The 18,209-nt window shown below is 41.8% G+C and overlaps 1 protein-coding gene across 15 annotated transcripts in view; it reads left to right on the top strand.

Moving 5' to 3' along the window:
- The window catches only part of NINL (ninein like), a 235,660-nt gene that overhangs the window by 135,108 nt on the left and 82,343 nt on the right, over positions 1–18,209 (top strand). For all 15 annotated transcript variants that reach the window (XM_058286791.1, XM_058286804.2, XM_058286802.2 and 12 more), the window contains one exon: positions 14,920–15,016. In XM_058286791.1, coding sequence (XP_058142774.1) covers positions 14,920–15,016 — 97 coding nt within the window. The remainder of the gene's footprint in view (positions 1–14,919; positions 15,017–18,209) is intronic.

Raw genomic sequence — 18,209 nt, 5'->3', positions numbered from 1 at the left:
AACAGAAAGCAAATGGTGGAGATTTCCAGAAGTTTCAGAGAAAATAAGGATAAATCCTTTATCACAGAGAATGGATTGGCTTTTTGGTTCAAATAGCAAATATCAAGGTTCCTTGTAATAACTAATTTATATGACAGTATATAAATATTAGTCATTAGTAATTCAATTTTAAAAATGAAGAAATAATATTATAAATTTTTATTTTTTATTTATTTATTTATTTTTTAAAGATTTATTTTTTATTTATTTAATTCCCCTCCCCTCCCCCGGTTGTCTGTTTTCTGTGTCTTTTTGCTGCGTCTTGTTTCTTTGTCCGCTTCTGTTGTCGTCAGCAGCACGGGAAGTGTGGGCGGCGCCATTCCTCCGCAGGCTGCACTTTCTTTCGCGCTGAGCGGCTCTCCTTACGGGTGCATTCCTTGCGCGTGGGGCTTCCCTACGCGGGGGACACCCCTGCCGTGTTGCGGCACTCCTTTCGCGCATCAGCACTGTGCGTGGGCCAGCTCCACACGGGTCAAGGAGGCCCGGGATTTGAACCGCGGACCTCCCATGTGGTAGACTGACGCCCTAACCACTGGGCCAAAGTCCGTTTCCCTAATATTATAAATTTTTAATTAATTTTGTGGAGCGGCTGTAGCTCAGTGGTTGAGCACCTGCTTCACATGCATGAGGTCCCAGGTTCAATCCCAATGCCTCCTAAAAATACAAAATAAATAAATAAATGAAAAGATAAGGGAAGTGGATGTGGCTCAAGCAGTTGGGCACCCACCTACCACATGGGTGGGATCCTGGATTTGGTTCCTGGTGCCTCCAAAAGAAGACAAGCAAGACAGCAAGCTGATGCGACAGGCTGTTACAGTGAGCTGATGCAACAAGATGACAAAACTAGATGATGTATTGAGGAGATACAACAAGGAAGCACAATGAGAGCTACAACAAGCAGGAAGCAGAGGTTGCTCAAGCAATTGGGCACCTCCTTCCCACATGGGAGTTCCTGGGTTCAGGTCCCGATAACCTCCTAAAAAAGAACAGACACAGAGAGCAGACAGTCAGTGCTAAACAACAGGGGGGAGGGGGGCAGTGTAAATAAATAAAATAAATCTTTAAAAAAAATAGAAAGGTAATGCCATGAAAGCATGCTTGTGTTTTTTTGCTTGTTTGTGTGTTTTAAGGAGGTACTTGAGATTGAACCCAGGACATCATGCATGGGAAGCAGGCACTAAATCACTGAACTACACCCACTCCCCAGAATGCTTGTTTTTAATTCCTATTTCCTGTTAAAGAAACATTATTAAGTTTGGTTCAAGCCAGGAAGTTAATGTCTGAAATTCTTGTGACTCACATGAGGAATTTCCATTCCCACTTTATGTTACGTCCTCTTGTTTCTTAACCATTGGCAAGAAACATGGAATGTTGCAAATTTGGTCAGAGAGAGAATTTTCCTCTTGAGAAATGATTCTTAACATAGTGTTATTGAAAATAGGTTTAAAGGCGAAAATGACTCTAGAAATCATAGGGACCTGAGAGATCATATGATCCATCACCTTCATTTTGTGATGTACAAGTCTACAATCATTCAGAGATGCAAGAGTATGTTTTATTAGCTCAAACACCTAAATGTCAGATGTTGCTTTTCTCTTTCTTTTATGAGAGTTGAAGGGCATAAGGACAAAAGGAAATATACATACATAGTCAAAATAAGCCAAGTTGGTACCAAACTTGTTCATCAAGTTTCACTGTTGTTTGATGGAAGAAGGCCAACTAATAATTATTATCAAAGACACAAAAGAAACCTGTGATTAGCTCAAGAAAATTGTCCTTTATTTATGCATCCATTTATTCAACAAGTACTTTTTGAGCACTTATTACATGCTAGGTAACATCCAGATGCTAGGGATGCATAGATGAAAGAAACATTTTCTCTTCATTTGAAATGAAATGTTTGTAAGGTTATTCACTGCAGCATTGTGTGAAGCAACAGATTGAAACACTTTTCAATGTGGGATTAATTAAATAAATATTGGTAGATTCATATGCTGATATCTTATACGGCCCTCAAAAACCTGAAGAGGCTTCACATAATCTCATATGTCAAATGAGCAAAACTCAGGGCAACTGTCCACCAAGGACTACTAAAAAAGTGAAAGTAGTAAAGACAAAAATTTTTTAAACATTAAAGAACAAATAAAAGTGAGAAATTACCAGTCTGAAAATCTGTGCTAAGAATGCAGGAAGATAAGCCTAGCACACAAAGCTGCATTTGGCCTGAGAATATTTTCTGATCTTTAAATAAGCAGCTATGAAATTGATCTGTGGTTGTTGGGAGCCTCACAGGACATGGGAGATATTTTTCAAAACCCAGGCTCCTCAAGGGATAAACCAATCCCAAATTAAAGGGATTATAAACCAATCCCAAATTTAAGGGAGAAACCTAAAGGGTAATACTTTTTATGAGAAGGATGAATCAGCCATTCATTGTGCCTTTTTGCTTCTAGGCTGTGTGTCCTTGGTAGTCTAGAGTACTTCAAGACTTACAGTTAAGTCTGGTACAGTTAAGGTGGTATTTTAGAGATAGTGCCTTCTGATGCCTGACAAAAGAAGAAAAAAAATCCTCTCTTGAGGAGAATGTCATCACTTGAGTGTGAAATTATTTCCAGGTTATAGTCAAACAATGACCACTGCACAATCAATAATAACAAGGTACACAAACAAGATAGGATGAGCAAGAAGAATTACTGGGCACAAGATTTTTTTTTTTTAACTGTGATTACTATGTTAGACGAAATAAAAGACAAACTTGAAAGTACAGGGAAGTGGGAACTCTTAACAAGTAATATAATAAATCTGAACAAAGAACCAAATAGAGCTTCTAGAACTAAAAAGTATGATGACCAATATTACAACTAAGTGGAAGAGTTTAACAGCAGATGAGACACAGATGAAAAGAGGATTCACAAACTGGAATCATCCAGAATGTAGCATGAATATATTTTTAAAAGAGAAAGTAAAGATAGAGTAAGAAGTTTCCAACATCCCTTTAATCAGAGTCCTAGGGGGAAAGCAGAATATGGGGCATAATTCAAAGAAATAATAGCTGAAAAAAAATTTAGAACTGATGAAGCATAATTCTTGAATTCCAAAAGCCTATAGTATACTAAGCAGAACAAAGAGAAAGAAATCCATACCTGGCCATATTATTGTGAAAATAAGAGAAAACAAAAACATCGTAAAAACAGGTAGAGATGGGTACACAGGATCTCTCTGTATTTTATCTTACAACTGTATGTGAATCTATATCTCAAAATGAAAAGTTTAATAATAAAAATAATAAAGCAACCAGGTTAAAAAGACATATCACAGTGAAATTGACAACTGACTTCTCAAATACAACAATGGAAGCCAGTAGAGTGATAACTTCAGTGTGCCAGAAAACAGTAGCTACCAACCTGAATTTCATACAAAGGAAAAATATCCCTCAAGAGTAAAAGTGAAATAAAAATATTTCAGACAGACTTTAAGAGAGGTTAGCATCAGCATATCCAACATAAAGAAAATTCTAAAGGATGGAAAATTACCCCAGGTTGAAGATCAGAGATGCAAGAAGAAATGAAAACTATGAATAATTCTAAATGAACATTGACTATATTAAAAAAAAATTGTGGGAGGGCTAGAATATATAGAATTAAAATATATGATAACAAAGGCATAAAAGTTAAGAGTGTGGTAAATGGAGGTAAAGTGTACACAGACTTTGTACTGTCATGGAAGAGGGTAAAACTACTGATTAATAGTAAACTTGGATAAACTTAATTTATCTATTTCTAGGGTAAACAGTAAAAGAATAGAAATAGATTTATAGCTTATAACTCCTAAATTAATAAAGAGAAAAATGAAATCATAAAAAGTATTCAGTGAATTCAAAGGGAGGAAAGAAAACAGAAACTAAAATAGAAAGCAGAAACTAAAATAGAAGATACAGATATAAATCTAAAATATCAGGATTTACATGAAATACAAAGAAACTAAATGTTCTAGTCAAAAGATAAAGATTATTAGATTAGGGGAGAAAATTCAACTGTATAAGATAAATCTAAACCATAAGGATATAAAAAATTGAAAAATTTAGGGAAAAAGATATTTCACATAAATACTAACCAAAAGAAAGCTGGTGTCATTTTTTGATATTAGAGAAAGTAGACATTAAGGTATAAAGCATGGCTGGAGTAAAGAAGGTTATTTTATAATGATAAAAGGTTCAAGTCACCAAGAGGATGTAAATGAATATCCTATGGCCTAGCAATTCCATTCTTAGGTATAAACTCTAGAGAAACCTCTTCCAGCCACATTTGCAATAATGCTCAAGGCAATCTTGTTTTTAATAGCTAAAAAACAGAAACAGTTTGAATGTCTAGAGCATGTATTAATAAATTACTGCAGAGTAATGGAATACTATACAGCAGAGAAAATGAAAGGATTAGAGATTGCAATTCAGATGAAACTTACAGAAGTAATATTGAGCCAAAGAAGACAAACGAATGTATACATATGATTGCATTTAAATCAATTCAAAAAGAAGCACAACTAAAGCATATAATACATACAAATGTGGTATAGTAAAGCAAGGACATTATAATCATAAAATCAGAATGAGACAGGGCAGAAGATATAATCAAGACAATAACGTGGGCGGAGGGGACCTTCTGATGTGTTGGCAGTGTTCTATTTCTCAATGGGCTGGGATGGCATGAATGTTTTCTTTATGTACATTAATGTTTTATGGTCATCAAGCTTCTCTTTTTTTTAAAAGACTATTTATTTAGCCTCCGCACCCCCCCTCCCCACCACTTGTGCTCACTGTCTGCTCTCTGTGTCCATTTGCTGCACGTTCTTCTGTGTCTGCTTGTCTTCTCATCTTCTCTTTAGGAGGCACCGGTAACTGATCCTCAGACCTTCCAGCATGGGAGAGAGGCACTCAATCACTTGGTTTGTTGTGTCTTTCACTGTCTCTCCTCTGCATCTCTTTTTGTTGAGTCATCTTGTTGCACCAGCTCTCCGCGTCACGCAGGCCAGCTTGCTTTTCACCAGGAGGCCCCAGAAATAGAACCTAGCACCTTCCATATGGTAGATGGGAGCCCAATCACTTGAGCCACATCTGCTTCCTGCTTCTCTTTTCTGTAGTTTTTTTTTCTAGTTATGTTCTATTTATTTATTTTTTTTTTAAATATTTATTATTTTTTTTAATTACATTAAAAAAAATATATGAGGTCCCATTGAACCCCACCGCCCCTGCCCCCCACTCCCCCCACAGCAACACTCTCTCCCATCATCATGATACATCCATTGCACCTGGTAAGTTCATCTCTGAGCATCACTGCACCCCATAGTCAATGGTCCACATCATAGCCCAGACTCTCTCACGTTCCATCCAGTGGGCCCTGGGGGGATCTACAGTGTCCCGTAATTGTCCATGAAGCACTATCCAGGACAACTCCACGTCCCGAAAACGCCTCCACATCTCATCTCTTCCTCCCGTTCCCCACACCCAGCAGCCCCCATGGCTACCGTTCCCACACCCATTCCACATTTTCTCTGTGGACATTGGATTGGTTGTGTCCATTGCACACCTATGTCAAGTGAGGGCTAGATTCCACATGGGTACTGGATGCACTCTTCCCGCTTCTAGTTGTAGACACTCTAGGCTCCATGTTGTGGTGGTTGACCTTCTTCAACTCCATGTTAGCTGAGTGGAGTAAGTCCAATAAGTCAAAGTGTAGGAGCTGAAGTCTGTTGAGGCTCTGGGCCTGGGTGTCATATTATCAGTCCAGAGATTCAAATCCCCTACATATATCTTAAACCCAGCACCAACTACAATTCCAATAAAGTAGCATGCAAGTCTTGTGAAAAGAGATCCCCTCTGAGTCCATTTGCATCACGCAGAAACACCAGCTCCAAAGAAGGGCCATCTGTCATGGCAGTGAACCCCTTCTGCCATGACCATAGAACCCGTGGGTCTCTTTATCCCTTAAAAGAACCAATACCTGGGGTTGTATCTACCTTATCTGTCTCTTAGACTCTGTTCAGTTGTACATAGGGCTATTCCTTCTGACAACCTCCAGACTCTTTTTTAGAAACTCACAGCCTTATAATCTCATTTCTCCTTTCCATTTCCCCCTTACATTAGGTCAAACCGCTTCCCGAAGTCATGTTATTATATGTAGACAGGTATATTCTGCTGTTCCGCATTGAATCTTTAATTCAAGGTCATTTTCTAGTTGCTTCTTCAGCTGGTATGTGGTAGTGATCCCTCGGTGCCAGGGAGGCTCATCCCCGGGTGTCGTGTCCCACGCTGGGGGGAATGCATCACATCTACACGCTGAGTTTGGCTGTGAGAGTGGCCACATTTGAGTAACATGAAGGCTGTCAGGAGGAAACCCCCAGGCACAATGCTACTCTAGGCCTTGTTCTTATTGCAGGTGCATAGGCTCAAAAGTGTAGCCATTAGTATCAAGAGCCCACTGTTGGGCCCTCCTTCCTTCCTGGTTCTTGCAGTTGCACCTGGAGGATTGCCGCTGCTCTCCCAGGGCCCACAACAGTGACCCCCCCGGCCAGGAGCCCAGTACCCCCCCCAGCTGTTGTTTTTAATTGTTTCCACTATGAGTATATATAGACATTACCATATACCCTGGGCATATGCCCTGTATAACTCCATGTCAACCATATATATCCTGTCAATAACATCCCATATCAGTATTCCTCCTCTGCCATTGTTGAACCACTCTGTGATCCAAAACTTCCCGTAAAGTGAATCCCAACATAATGTCAGCTTCAGAAGAGTCTTAGATCACCAAAATTCATATATACAATATACAGTATTTCCCCAGATCCACCATAAAACCTTTTCCCTTCCACAGCAATAATCTTTTAACTTATTCATATCATATTTCCTGAAACTGATGTACAGATTCCGAAACCATAGTTTTCAAACAAGGTAACATTTGTGCTTACTATGTGGTCCATACTTTAGGTTGTACAGTTTTCTAAATTTTTTAGTTATCCTATGTTTTGTCTTATGGTTTTCATTATTAGTCTGTCGTCCCCTATATGTTTTTGGTGTAATATTAGCTGTTTTATATTCATCCTCGTGTACTCTCACATAACTCCTCTTTTGCCCCCTTATTTACCTTTGTTCCATCCATTGCACGTCCATTTTCCCCTCCCCTTAGGGCCCACAACGCCTGCCAATCTAATGCCCTGGGAGCCGTCCTTTCTCACGAGAGATACAGTTCTCTCTATTCGACGGCATTAGTCTTCCCAAGGATATGGGTCCACCCCACCCAATGGTAGAACCCACCTTGGCAAAATGAGCCTTCAGCTATTCCCTCCGGAGTCCATCCCGCATCAGACCATACCCCCTGAGCGTCCTAACCAGGTAACCCTCCTACTTATACTTTGATACGTTTTACTCAACATTTAGTTCTCAACGAACTTCTGGCACTCTCCCATGTTTGTATGTTGCCCCTCCCTCCCACCTATTTCTTGGACCATATTACCCCTCTTCCCATCCCCAGCCCCCCTCAAACCCAGAAAACCCCACCCGAAGGTAACCCCTTGCCCCCATTTTGTCCCTTCTTTGTGCTCATACTTACCCCCAGCTCATCACAGATTCCACCCCTACAGACATTAACTCACATCCTTCCTCCACCCCCCGATTTCCAGTAAGCCACTTTTCCAGACTCTAGCTCTCTGAGGCAGTTAACTTATTTCATATCATTGAGGTCATATAGTATTTGTCCTTCAATGCCTGGGTTGCTTCACTCAACATAAGATTCTCAAGGTTCATCCATGTTATCACGTGCGATTGTAGTGTATTGGTTCTTACAGCTGAGTAGTATTCCATTGTGTGTATATACCACATTTTATTGATCCACTCATCTGTTGATGGACTTTTGGGTTGATTCCAACTTTTGGCGATGGTGAACAATGCTGCTATGAACATTGGTGTACATATATCGGTTTGTGTCCTTGTTTTCAGATCTGATGGGTATATACCCAGCAGTGGTATTGCTGGGTCATATGGCAAATCTATGGATAATTTTTTGAGAAACCGCCAAACTGTCCTCCAGAATGGTTGGATCCTTCTGCATTCCCACCAGCAATGGATGAGTGTTCCCCTTTCTTCACATCCTCTCCAGCATTTGTATTCTACTGTTTTTTTCATGGCTGCCAATCTTATGGGAGTAAGATGGTATCTCATTGTAGTTTTGATTTGCATTTCCCTGATAGCTAGGGATTTGGAGCATTTTTTCATGTGCTTTTTAGCCATTTGTATTTCTTCTTTGGAGAAGTGTCTGTTTAAATCTTTTTCCCATTTTTTAAATGGGTTGTTTATCTTTTTGTTTTCGAGATATATGAGTTCTTTATATATGCAAGTTATAAGTCTCTTATCAGATATATGGTTGCCAAATATTTTCTCCCATTGTGTGGGTTCCCTTTTTACTTTCTTGACAAACTCCTTTGAGGTGCAGAAGGCTTTAATTTTGAGGTAGTCCCATTTATCTATTTGTTCTTTTGCTGCTCGTGCTTTTGGTGTGATATTCATGAAGCCATTTCCTATTACAAGGTCCTGTAGATGTTTCCCTACACTGCTTTCTAAGGTCTTTATGGTCTTGGCTCTTATATTTAGGTCTTTGATCCATCTTGAGTTGATCTTTGTATAAGGTGTGAGATGGTAATCCTCTTTCATTCTTCTACATATGGCTATCCAGTTCTCCAGGCACCATTTGTTGAATAGGCCATTCTCTCCCAGTTGAGAGGGTTTGGTGGCTTTATCGAATATTATATGGCTATATACATGAGGTTCTATATCTGAACTTTCAATTCGATTCCATTGGTCTGTGTGTCTCTCCTTATGCCAGTACCATGCTGTTTTCACTACTGTAGCTTTGTAGTATGTTTTGAAGTCAGGAAGTGTGATTCCTCCTATTTCGTTTTTCTTTTTCAATATGTCTTTGGCTATTCGGGGCCTCTTTTTATTCCAAATAAATTTCATAGTTAGTTTTTCTAGTTCCTTAAAGAAGGCTGTGTTGATTTTTATTGGGATTGCATTGAATGTGTAGATCAGTTTTGGTAGGATAGACATCTTAATAATATTCAGTCTTCCTATCCATGAACAGGGAATATTCTTCCATTTATTTAGGTCTTCTTTGATTTCCTTGAACAATCTTGTATAGTTCTCGATGTATAAGTTTTTTACCTCTTTAGTTAAATTTATTCCTAAGTATTTGATTTTTTTATTTACTATTGTGAATGGTGTTTGTTTCTTGATTTCCTCCTGATCTTGCTCATTATTGGTGTATAGAAATGCTACTGATTTTTGCGCATTGATCTTATAACCTGCGACTTTGCTAAACTCATTTATGAGTTCTAGGAGCTTTGTTGTAGATCTCTCAGGGTTTTCTATATATAGGATCATGTCATCTGCAAATAATGAAATTTTGACTTCTTCCCTTCCAATTTGAATGCCTTTTATATCTGGTTCTTGTCTCAGTGCTCGAGCCAGTACTTCCAAGACAATGTTAAATAGGAGCGGAGACAATGGGCATCCTTGTCTTGTTCCTGAGTTTAGAGGGAAGGCTTTCAGGACTTCGCCATTGTAAACAATGTTGGCTTTCGGTTTTTCATATATACTCTTTATCATGTTCAAAAAGTTTCCTTTTATTCCGATCTTTTGGAGTGTTTTTATCAGGAAGGGGTGCTGTATTTTGTCAAATGCCTTTTCTGCATCTATAGATATAATCATGTGGTTTTTTTCTCTCAATCTGTTTATATGGTGTATTACATTGATTGATTTTCTTATGTTGAACCATCCTTGCATACCTGGAATAAATCCCACTTGGTCATGGTGTATAATTCGTTTAATGTGTTGTTGAATACGATTAGCAAGTATTTTTTTAAGTATTTTTGCATCTAGGTTCATTAGAGAAATTGGTCTGTAATTTTCCTATCTTGTGGTGTCTTTGTTTGGCTTTGGTACTAGGGTAATGTTGGCATCATAGAAGGAATTAGGCAGTGTTCTTTCTGTTTCGATTTTTTGGAATAGTTTCAACAGGATTGGTGTTAGTTCTTTCCGGAATGTTTTGTAGAATTCACCTGTGAAGCCGTCTGGCCCTGGGCTCTTCTTAGTTGGGAGATTTTTAATAACTGATTCTATCTCTCTGCTTGTGATTGGTTTGTTAAGATCATCAATTTCTTCTTTCGTCAGTATGGGCTGCTTATGTATTTCTAGGAATTTGTCCATTTCCTCTAAATTGTCGTTTTTGTTGAAATATAGTTTTTCAAAGTATCCTCTTATGATAGTCTTTATTTCTGTGGGGTCAGTGGTGATATCACCTTTCTCATTTCTTATTTTGTGTATTTGCATCTTTTCTCTTTTTTTCTTTGTTAGTCTCGCTAAAGGTTTGTCAATTTTGTTGATCTTCTCAAAAAACCAGCTCTTGGTCTTGTTTATTTTTTCAAGTGCTTTCTTATTTTCTATTTCATTTAGTTCTGCTCTTATCTTTGTTATTTCCTTCCTTCTTCTTCCTGTTGGGTTACTTTGTTGTTGTTTTTCTAATTCCTTCAAATGTGCAGTTAATTCTTCAATTTCTGCTCTTTCTTCTTTTTTGATATATGAATTTATGGCTATAAACTTCCCTCTCAGTACCGCTTTTGCTGCATCCCATAAATTTTGTATGTTGTGTTATCATTATCATTTGTTTCAAGGTAGTCATTGATTTCTTTTGAGATTTCCTCTTTGACCCACTGTTTTTCTAAGAGTGTGCTGTTTAATTTCCAAATTGTCGTGTGAAGTCTGGGTCTCTGTCCCTTGCAAATTTCCAGCTTGACTCCACTGTGGTCAGAGATATTGTTTTGTATGATTTCGATCTTTCTGAATTCATTAAGCCTTTCTTTGTGGCCTAGCTTATGGTCAATCTTGGAGAATGTTCCATGTGCGCTTGAGAAAAATGTATATCCTGCTGTGTTTGGGTGTAATGATCTATATATGTCTATTAGATCCAGCTCTTCTAATATACTGTTCAAATGTTTTGTTTCTTTAGTGATTCTCTTTTGAGATGTTCTGTCCAGAGTTGATAGTGGTGTATTAAAATCCCCCACTATAATTGTAGATGCATCTATTCTTTCACTTAGTTTTTCCAGCGTTTGCCTCACATATTTAGAGGCGCCCTTGTTAGGAGCATAAATATTTATGATTGTTCGATCTTCTTGACAAATTGTCCCTTTCACTAAAATATAGTATCCTTCTTTGTCTCTCACAATTGTTTTGCATTTAAAGTCTATTTTGTCTGATATTAATATAGCTACTCCTGCCTTTTTTTGGTTGTTGTTTGCTTGTATGATTGTTTTCCAGCCATTCACTTTCAACCTCCATGAGTCTCTGGGTCTAAGATGTGTCTCTTGTAGGCAGCATATAGATGGGTCGTATTTCCTTATCCAGTGTCCCAGTCTGAATCTTTTGATAGGTGAGTTTAATCCGTTGACATTCAGTGTTATTACGTTTAGAGAGTTATTTGTGGTAGCCATATTTTGGTTGGATTTGTGTTTGTTATATTTTGTTTGTATTATTTTATTTTCCCCTTCTATTTTTGTCTTTCTTGTTGCTTTTACACTCTCCTCCATCTCTGACTGTCCTGTTTTTTCCTTTCTTCCTGCAGAATTCCCTTAAGAATTTCTTGAAGGGGAGGTTTCTTGTTGATATACTCTTTCAGTTTCTGTTTATCTGTGAATATTTTGAACTCTCCATCATTTTTGAATGCTAGTTTAGCTGGATAGAGTATTCTTGGTTGGAAATTTTTTTCCTTTAGTACCTTGACTATATCATACCACTGCCTTCTTGCCTCCATTGTTTCAGATGAGAAATCAGCACTTAATCTTATGGAGTTTCCCTTGTATGTGATGGTTTTCTTTTCTCTTGCTGCTTTTAGAATTTTTTCTTTGTCTTGAGCATTGGATAATTTGACAAGTATATGTCTTGGGGTGGGCCTGTTGGGGTTTATGACCAGTGGAGTGCGCTGTGCTTCTTGGATATGTACATCTGTCTCTTTCAGTAGATTTGGGAAGTTTTCATTCATTATTTCCTGCAACACTCCTTCTGACCCCTTTCCCTTCTCTTCTCCTTCTGGAATGCCTATAATACGTATGTTTGAGCGTTTTGCGTTATCATTCAGGTCCCTAAGTCCTATCTGGATTTTTTCTACCTTTTTATTGACCACTTCTACTATCTGTTTGATTTCCAATGCACTGTCTTCCACATCACTAATTCTCTGCTCTGCCTCTTCTAGTCTGCTGATATTTGCTGCAAGTGTATTTTTGATTTCTTGAATTGTGGTGTTCATTTCCATCATATCTGTTATTTTTTTGCGCATGTCTGCAATTTCTCCTCCAAGTGTTGTCTTCACGCTGTTAACCTCTTTCATTACTTCATCAAATTTGTCGGTGATAAGTGTTCTGAGATCTTTCATTGCTTGTGCGAAGTCCTGCCCCCCTTCCTGATTTTCAGTTCGTTGATTGGATTCAGCCATGTTTTCCTGATTACTGGTTTGGTTTGTAGATTTTTGTTGCTGTCTTGTCAACATTTTTTCTTGACAGGTTTAATCAGTTCCTTAGCTTCTTTGTCTAGTCTTGGAGATTAATTAGCTGTTGTTTTTGCATAAGTGTTATATCTTCTCTTTGTCACTTTGTTCTTCTTATTCCAATTTCTTATTGCTAGTTAAGCTCACTTTAAAGGAAAGTATTAGTGCTGGGGAAAGTCAATTGTGTAAGGAAGGAAAAAATGTGAAGTAGTATTGGTGATATATGTTTACAAAGCAACAATATGAGTTCTGGGAGGATGGAGGTTAGATCATGTAAATTGTGTAGAGTTATAGTAGTAGGAAAGTACCTATAATGAGGTGGACGACTGAATATGGGAGGAATGTGGTACGTACTAAGAGGCTATTGTTTTCGTGAGAGAGGGAAAGAGAAAAGAAAGGTAATAGTTTCAGGGACGAATACCAGATGGAAAACTAAACAAAGGTATTAGAAATTAAGAGTTAGACACTTTGTGGATCAAAGAAAGGGAGATGGAATATAGGAGAGATAGCAGATGGTGGAGGGTATCAAGTTGTAGGGGAAAGGAGATAGTGTAGATAAGCTAAATCTATTCACAGAGAAATGAGGCAGTGGAGGGTGAGGAAACCCAGCAAATGTGAGGTATTTCCTGTAGGACCTATTGTATTGTTAAGGTAAAATAGTATAAGAAGAATATTGGGGACAAAAAAGAGAGGATTGAAAAAAAAAAAAAGAACAACAACAACAACAACAACAAAAAAAAATAAAAAACAAAAAAAATATATAAAAAAATAAAAAACAAAGAACAGAAACCCCGCCACCAGGCTCGGCTGGGCTCAGCTGGGCTCCGGTCCCCCGCCCGCCGCCCGCCGTGGCTCGGCTGGGCTCGGCTGGGCTCGGCTGGGCTCGGGTCCCCCGCCTGCCGCCCACCGCGGCTCGGCTGGGCTCGGCTGGGCTCGGCTTCCCCTCCCGCCGCGGCTCGGCTGGGCTCGGCTGGGCTCGGCTTTCCCGCCCGCCGCCCGGCGCGGCACAGCACGGCTCGGCTCTCCCGCTCGCCGCCCGGCGTGGCGCGGCTGGGCTCGGCCGAGCTCAGCTGGGCCCGGCCCCCCTGCCCGCCGCGGCTCAGCCGGGCTTGGCCGGACTCGGCTTCCCCGCCCACCGCCCGCCGCCGCGGCGCAGCGCGGCTCGGCTCTCCCGCCCGCCGCCCGCCGCAGCGCGGCTAGGCTCGGCTGGGCTCGGCTCCTTCGCCCGCCGCCCGCCGCGGTGCAGCTAGGCTCGGCTGGGCTCGGCTCCCTCGCCCGCTGCCCGGGCGGCTCAGCGCGGCTCGGCTCTCCCACCCACCGCCCACCACGGCACAGCGCGGCTTGGCTCTCCCACCCGCCGCCCACCGCAGCGCGGCTGGGCTCAGCTGGGCTCGGCTGGGCTCGGCTTCCTGTCCTGCCGCGGCTCGGCTGGGTTCGACTGGGCTCGGCTGGGCTCGGTTCCCCCGCCCGCCGCCCGCTGCGGCGCAACGCTGCTCGGCTTGGCTCTCACGCTCGCTGCCCGCTGCGGCGTGGCTCGTATCCCCCGCCCGCTGCCCACCTCGGCCCAGCTAGGCTACCCTGGCCGCCGCCCGCCGGGGCTCCGCGCGGTGCTAGCTGCCTCGGCTCCGCCTACCCAAGGAGGGAGTCCTCCACACATAGCTGGGATCTCCGTGTATATTTCACAGATGGATCCTCTCTGTTACCTTCCCTCCAAATCGATGTCCAGACACCTCCGGACCAGGAAAAATCCCGAAACAGCCGGTCCCAAAGAGTCTCCGACGCCTCCCAGCCGATTCCCCCCAGGAGCTAGTAACCGGGAAGTTCACTCAGCCGCCATCTTGCCTCCCCCTCCTGAAAAGTCCCAAATTATATCTTATAGACCAGTCCTTTCCATTACCTTCTCACCAAATCGATGTCCAGACACTTCCTGCCCTGAAAAAATCCTGAAAAAGCCTGGTCCCGGAGAACCTCCAGCGGTGCCCAGCTGCCTCTTCCCAGGAGAGATGGCAAGGCAAGCTCACTCAGCCACCATCTTGCCGGAAGTCCTATTTATTTTTTAAAAATTGTTAATTTTATTTGGTGGTTGAATCGTGGTCCGCTTTTACTTTCATTATTCTATTTTCCCATTTTAAAAATCTTGATAAGCAAATATTTGAAAAAATGGAATGAATATTCTTAATGCAAAAGGCAACAATAAGATGTTTACAACAGAGGAAAAAAGTCAAAAGGCTAATGGATTAAATATGTGATCCATTGAAAGTAAAATACGTTCTCTTTTCTTAAATTCACCCAGGTTAACTTTGAGGAATTTAAGGAAGGCTTTGTGGCAGTGTTGTCATCAGATGCTGGGGTTGAGCCCTCTGATGAAGAGAGCAGTTCTGTGGAACCAGGTAAGAGGATTTCTACTTCTTGACTTTAGTTTCATTTCTTTATTTTTTCCTTTTTGGAGTATAATTGAATATTCTAATTGAAGAACCTGGCAGTTCTGAAAACTAAATTCTTCACCCCACTGTCTATCACTACTTAGCCATGTGATCTTGGACAAAACATTTAGGTTTTTTCTTCTTTAAGTTCCTTATTCATAAAATAGTGTCAAGTGATAATATATGCTGTACCTACCTGTTAGGGTCATGGACAGGATAAAATTACCTAAAGGATGTGGAGGAGTTAAAGATTTTAAGAATTAAGAGGGTTGTCAAAGCAGGTAGGATTGCCACCAGCCCAGGGACAGACTTAAATGTACATTTTGTCTTAGACTATAGTATTGTACTGTGCTAATATGACTTATTAGAATACTGTTACAGGAATGAGGTTGGTGGGACCAAGATGGCACTTAAAAGTAGAAGCAGTGTCCCCAGGGGCGAAGACATCTTCAGGGAGAAAGCCACCTAGCTTTGGTTCCATTCAGGAGGTTGAGGGAGATGAACAGAGGACTCAGTGGAAGAGTTCTGGAGGAGGCTCCCATATGGGAAGGGTAAAGTGGGGAGTATGTGTGTAGGTTTGTGGGGTGGGAGTTGGGAAATGAGGACTGATGCACTCATTGGTTGTGACTGCTCGGTTGGGCAGCCACCCAACATGCTTCATAACCCTATGCTGGGCTACTTCTGATGAGTGTCAGGAGGATGAATGAAATGGGACTGGGTGCTTTACCTCCTACATGAGGGGCAGGCGTGTTGAAGATGGAGGAGGTGTGTCTTAGTTTGCCAGAGGCTGCCAATGCAAAGTACAAGAAATGAGTTGGCTTTTATAATAGGAATTTTATTAGAGGAAAATCTTACAGTTCCAAGGCTGTGAAAATGTCCAAATCAAGGCACCAGCAGAGATTTCTCACCAAAGTCAGCTACTGGTGATCCTGGCCTCCTGCTACATGGTGAGGAAGATGGTAACCAATCTCTACTGAGGTCCCTGCCTTCCCCTCTGGGCCCACCATCTCCTGGAACCCAGCTATGGGTGATCAGACATAGGGCTTGTCTCCTTCTGGGCCTCCTTTCTCAGCCTCAGCTACTCCATTTTCTTTCTGAGCCCAGCTGTGGGCTATCAGGCATATGGCTCATCATGTCTTCAGCCTTGAGCTGCTCCGTGGGCCCAGCCCTTCAAGCTGTCTTTTTCCATGCTTCTGTACTGTGCTGATTCCAGACTCTGGAACATCTCTTAGTCTCTCGGAATATAGGGCTTCCCTGTATTCCTGCAGTCCTCTTTCTCACATGGCAGGATCAAGATGGCACCTTCCTTTCTCTGTGTCTCCTTTCTCTGTGTTCTCAGTTTATATAAGACCCAGCAAGAGGGCAGAGACCTAACCTGCATCACTCCTCACTCCAGTCAAATGCCCTAAGGCAATCTAATTGAAAGTGATCTAATCAAAGTGAATCTAAAGCAATCAAAGGGTACCACACCCATAGAATGGATTAGTGTAAGAATATAGGGAAGCAGACTTGGCCCAGTGGATAGGGCGTCCGTTTACCACATGGGAGGTCCGCGGTTCAAACCCCGGGCCTCCTTGACCCGTGTGGAGCTGGCCCATGCTCAGTGCTGATGCACGCAAGGAGTGCCATGCCACACAGGGGTGTCCCTGCTTAGGGGAGGCCCACATGCAAGGAGTGTGCCCCTTAAGGCGAACTGCCCAGCGCGATAGAAAGTGCAGCCTGCCCAAGAATGGCGCCACACACACGGAGAGCTGACACAACAAGATGACAACAAAAAGAAACACAGATTCCCGTGCCGCTGACAACAACAGAAGCAGACAAAAACAAGAACACGCAGCAAACGGACACAGAGAACAGATGACTGGGGGTGGGGGAGGGGAGAGAAAGAAAAAGAATATAATCTTTTGGATTCAAAAACAAACTTCAAACTGTAACAAGGTGCTGTTGATTAGCATGGGGCAGAGGCAAGAGCTCTTTCCCTTCATGCTAGTGCCTGGGAGATCTTTAGGTAAAAGGAGGTGAGCATGGGCTGCCAGCACTGGAGGAGCTTGGGGCAGAGGAGTGGAAAGTGAAAGGGAAGAGAACTTAAATTGTCTTCTGTGTGTCAGGCATTGGGCTTTACATACATTGTATATCTTTTCCACTTAAGGCTCACAAATTACCTGTGACATTATTGTGCACACTAGTCAGATGAGGAAACTGAGGCCCAGATTTATTCTATTTATTTCTCTCCCCTTCCCCCACCTCCCCCATTGTCTGCTCTCTTTGTCCGTTCATTGTTTGTTCTTCTATGTGCTCTTCTGTGTCCGCTTGCATTCCTCACACGGCACCAGGAATCTGTGTCTCTTTTTGTTGTGTCATCTTGCTGCATCAGCTCTCCATGTGTGTGGCGCCACTCCTGGGTGGGCTGCATTTTTCACGCAGGGCGGCTCTCCTTGCGGGGCACACTCCTTGTGCACAGCAGGCTCACCAAATGAGCCAGGAGGCCCTGGGTCCCGAACCCTGGACCTCCTATATGGTGGGTAGACACTATCAATTGAGCCCTGTCCGCTTCCCAGCATGTGCTTTAACTCTTACAATCAAGATAGCAGCCTCTTTTTGTTTGTTCAAAGCTGCCAATGCAAAATACCAGAAATGGGTTGATTTTTATAATGGAAATTAATTAGGGTAGAAACTTACAGTTCCAAGGCTGTGAAAATGTCCAAATCAAGGCATCATCAAGAGATGCTGTCTCACCAAGTTGCAGCTGTGGGAGATCTGGTGTGCCTGTAGCTTGTTCTGCTTTAGGCTGCTCTGTCTGTCAGTGGCTTCTCTCTGTCACTGCAGGTTTTCCTTTGCCTTTCTATGGCCACAGGCAATCCTGGAAGCCTCTCTTACATGGCAGCTTTTCCTCTCCTCTCCCTCTTCCTCCATTTATATAGGATTCCATAAAAGATTAAGACCCACCCTGTGTTTCGCTTAACTGAAGCAATCTAATCAAAAATGATTTAATCAAAAGTCCCTTAACTGAATCTGTTGAAAAGGCCCCATCCACAATGGGTTTACAGACACAGGGGTGGGTTCACTTTAAGAATAGGATTTTGGGAGTCTACAAAAGACTCAAATCAGGACACAACTCTTTGTCTTCCAGATGTCCTGGTTGTGGGTTTGGATGGCGTGC

Source organism: Dasypus novemcinctus, chromosome 24 (assembly GCF_030445035.2).
Source record: "Dasypus novemcinctus isolate mDasNov1 chromosome 24, mDasNov1.1.hap2, whole genome shotgun sequence".
NCBI lineage: Eukaryota > Metazoa > Chordata > Mammalia > Cingulata > Dasypodidae > Dasypus > Dasypus novemcinctus.
The sequence above is the reverse complement of the archived record's forward strand: the minus strand, read 5'-3'. Positions and strand labels throughout refer to the sequence as shown.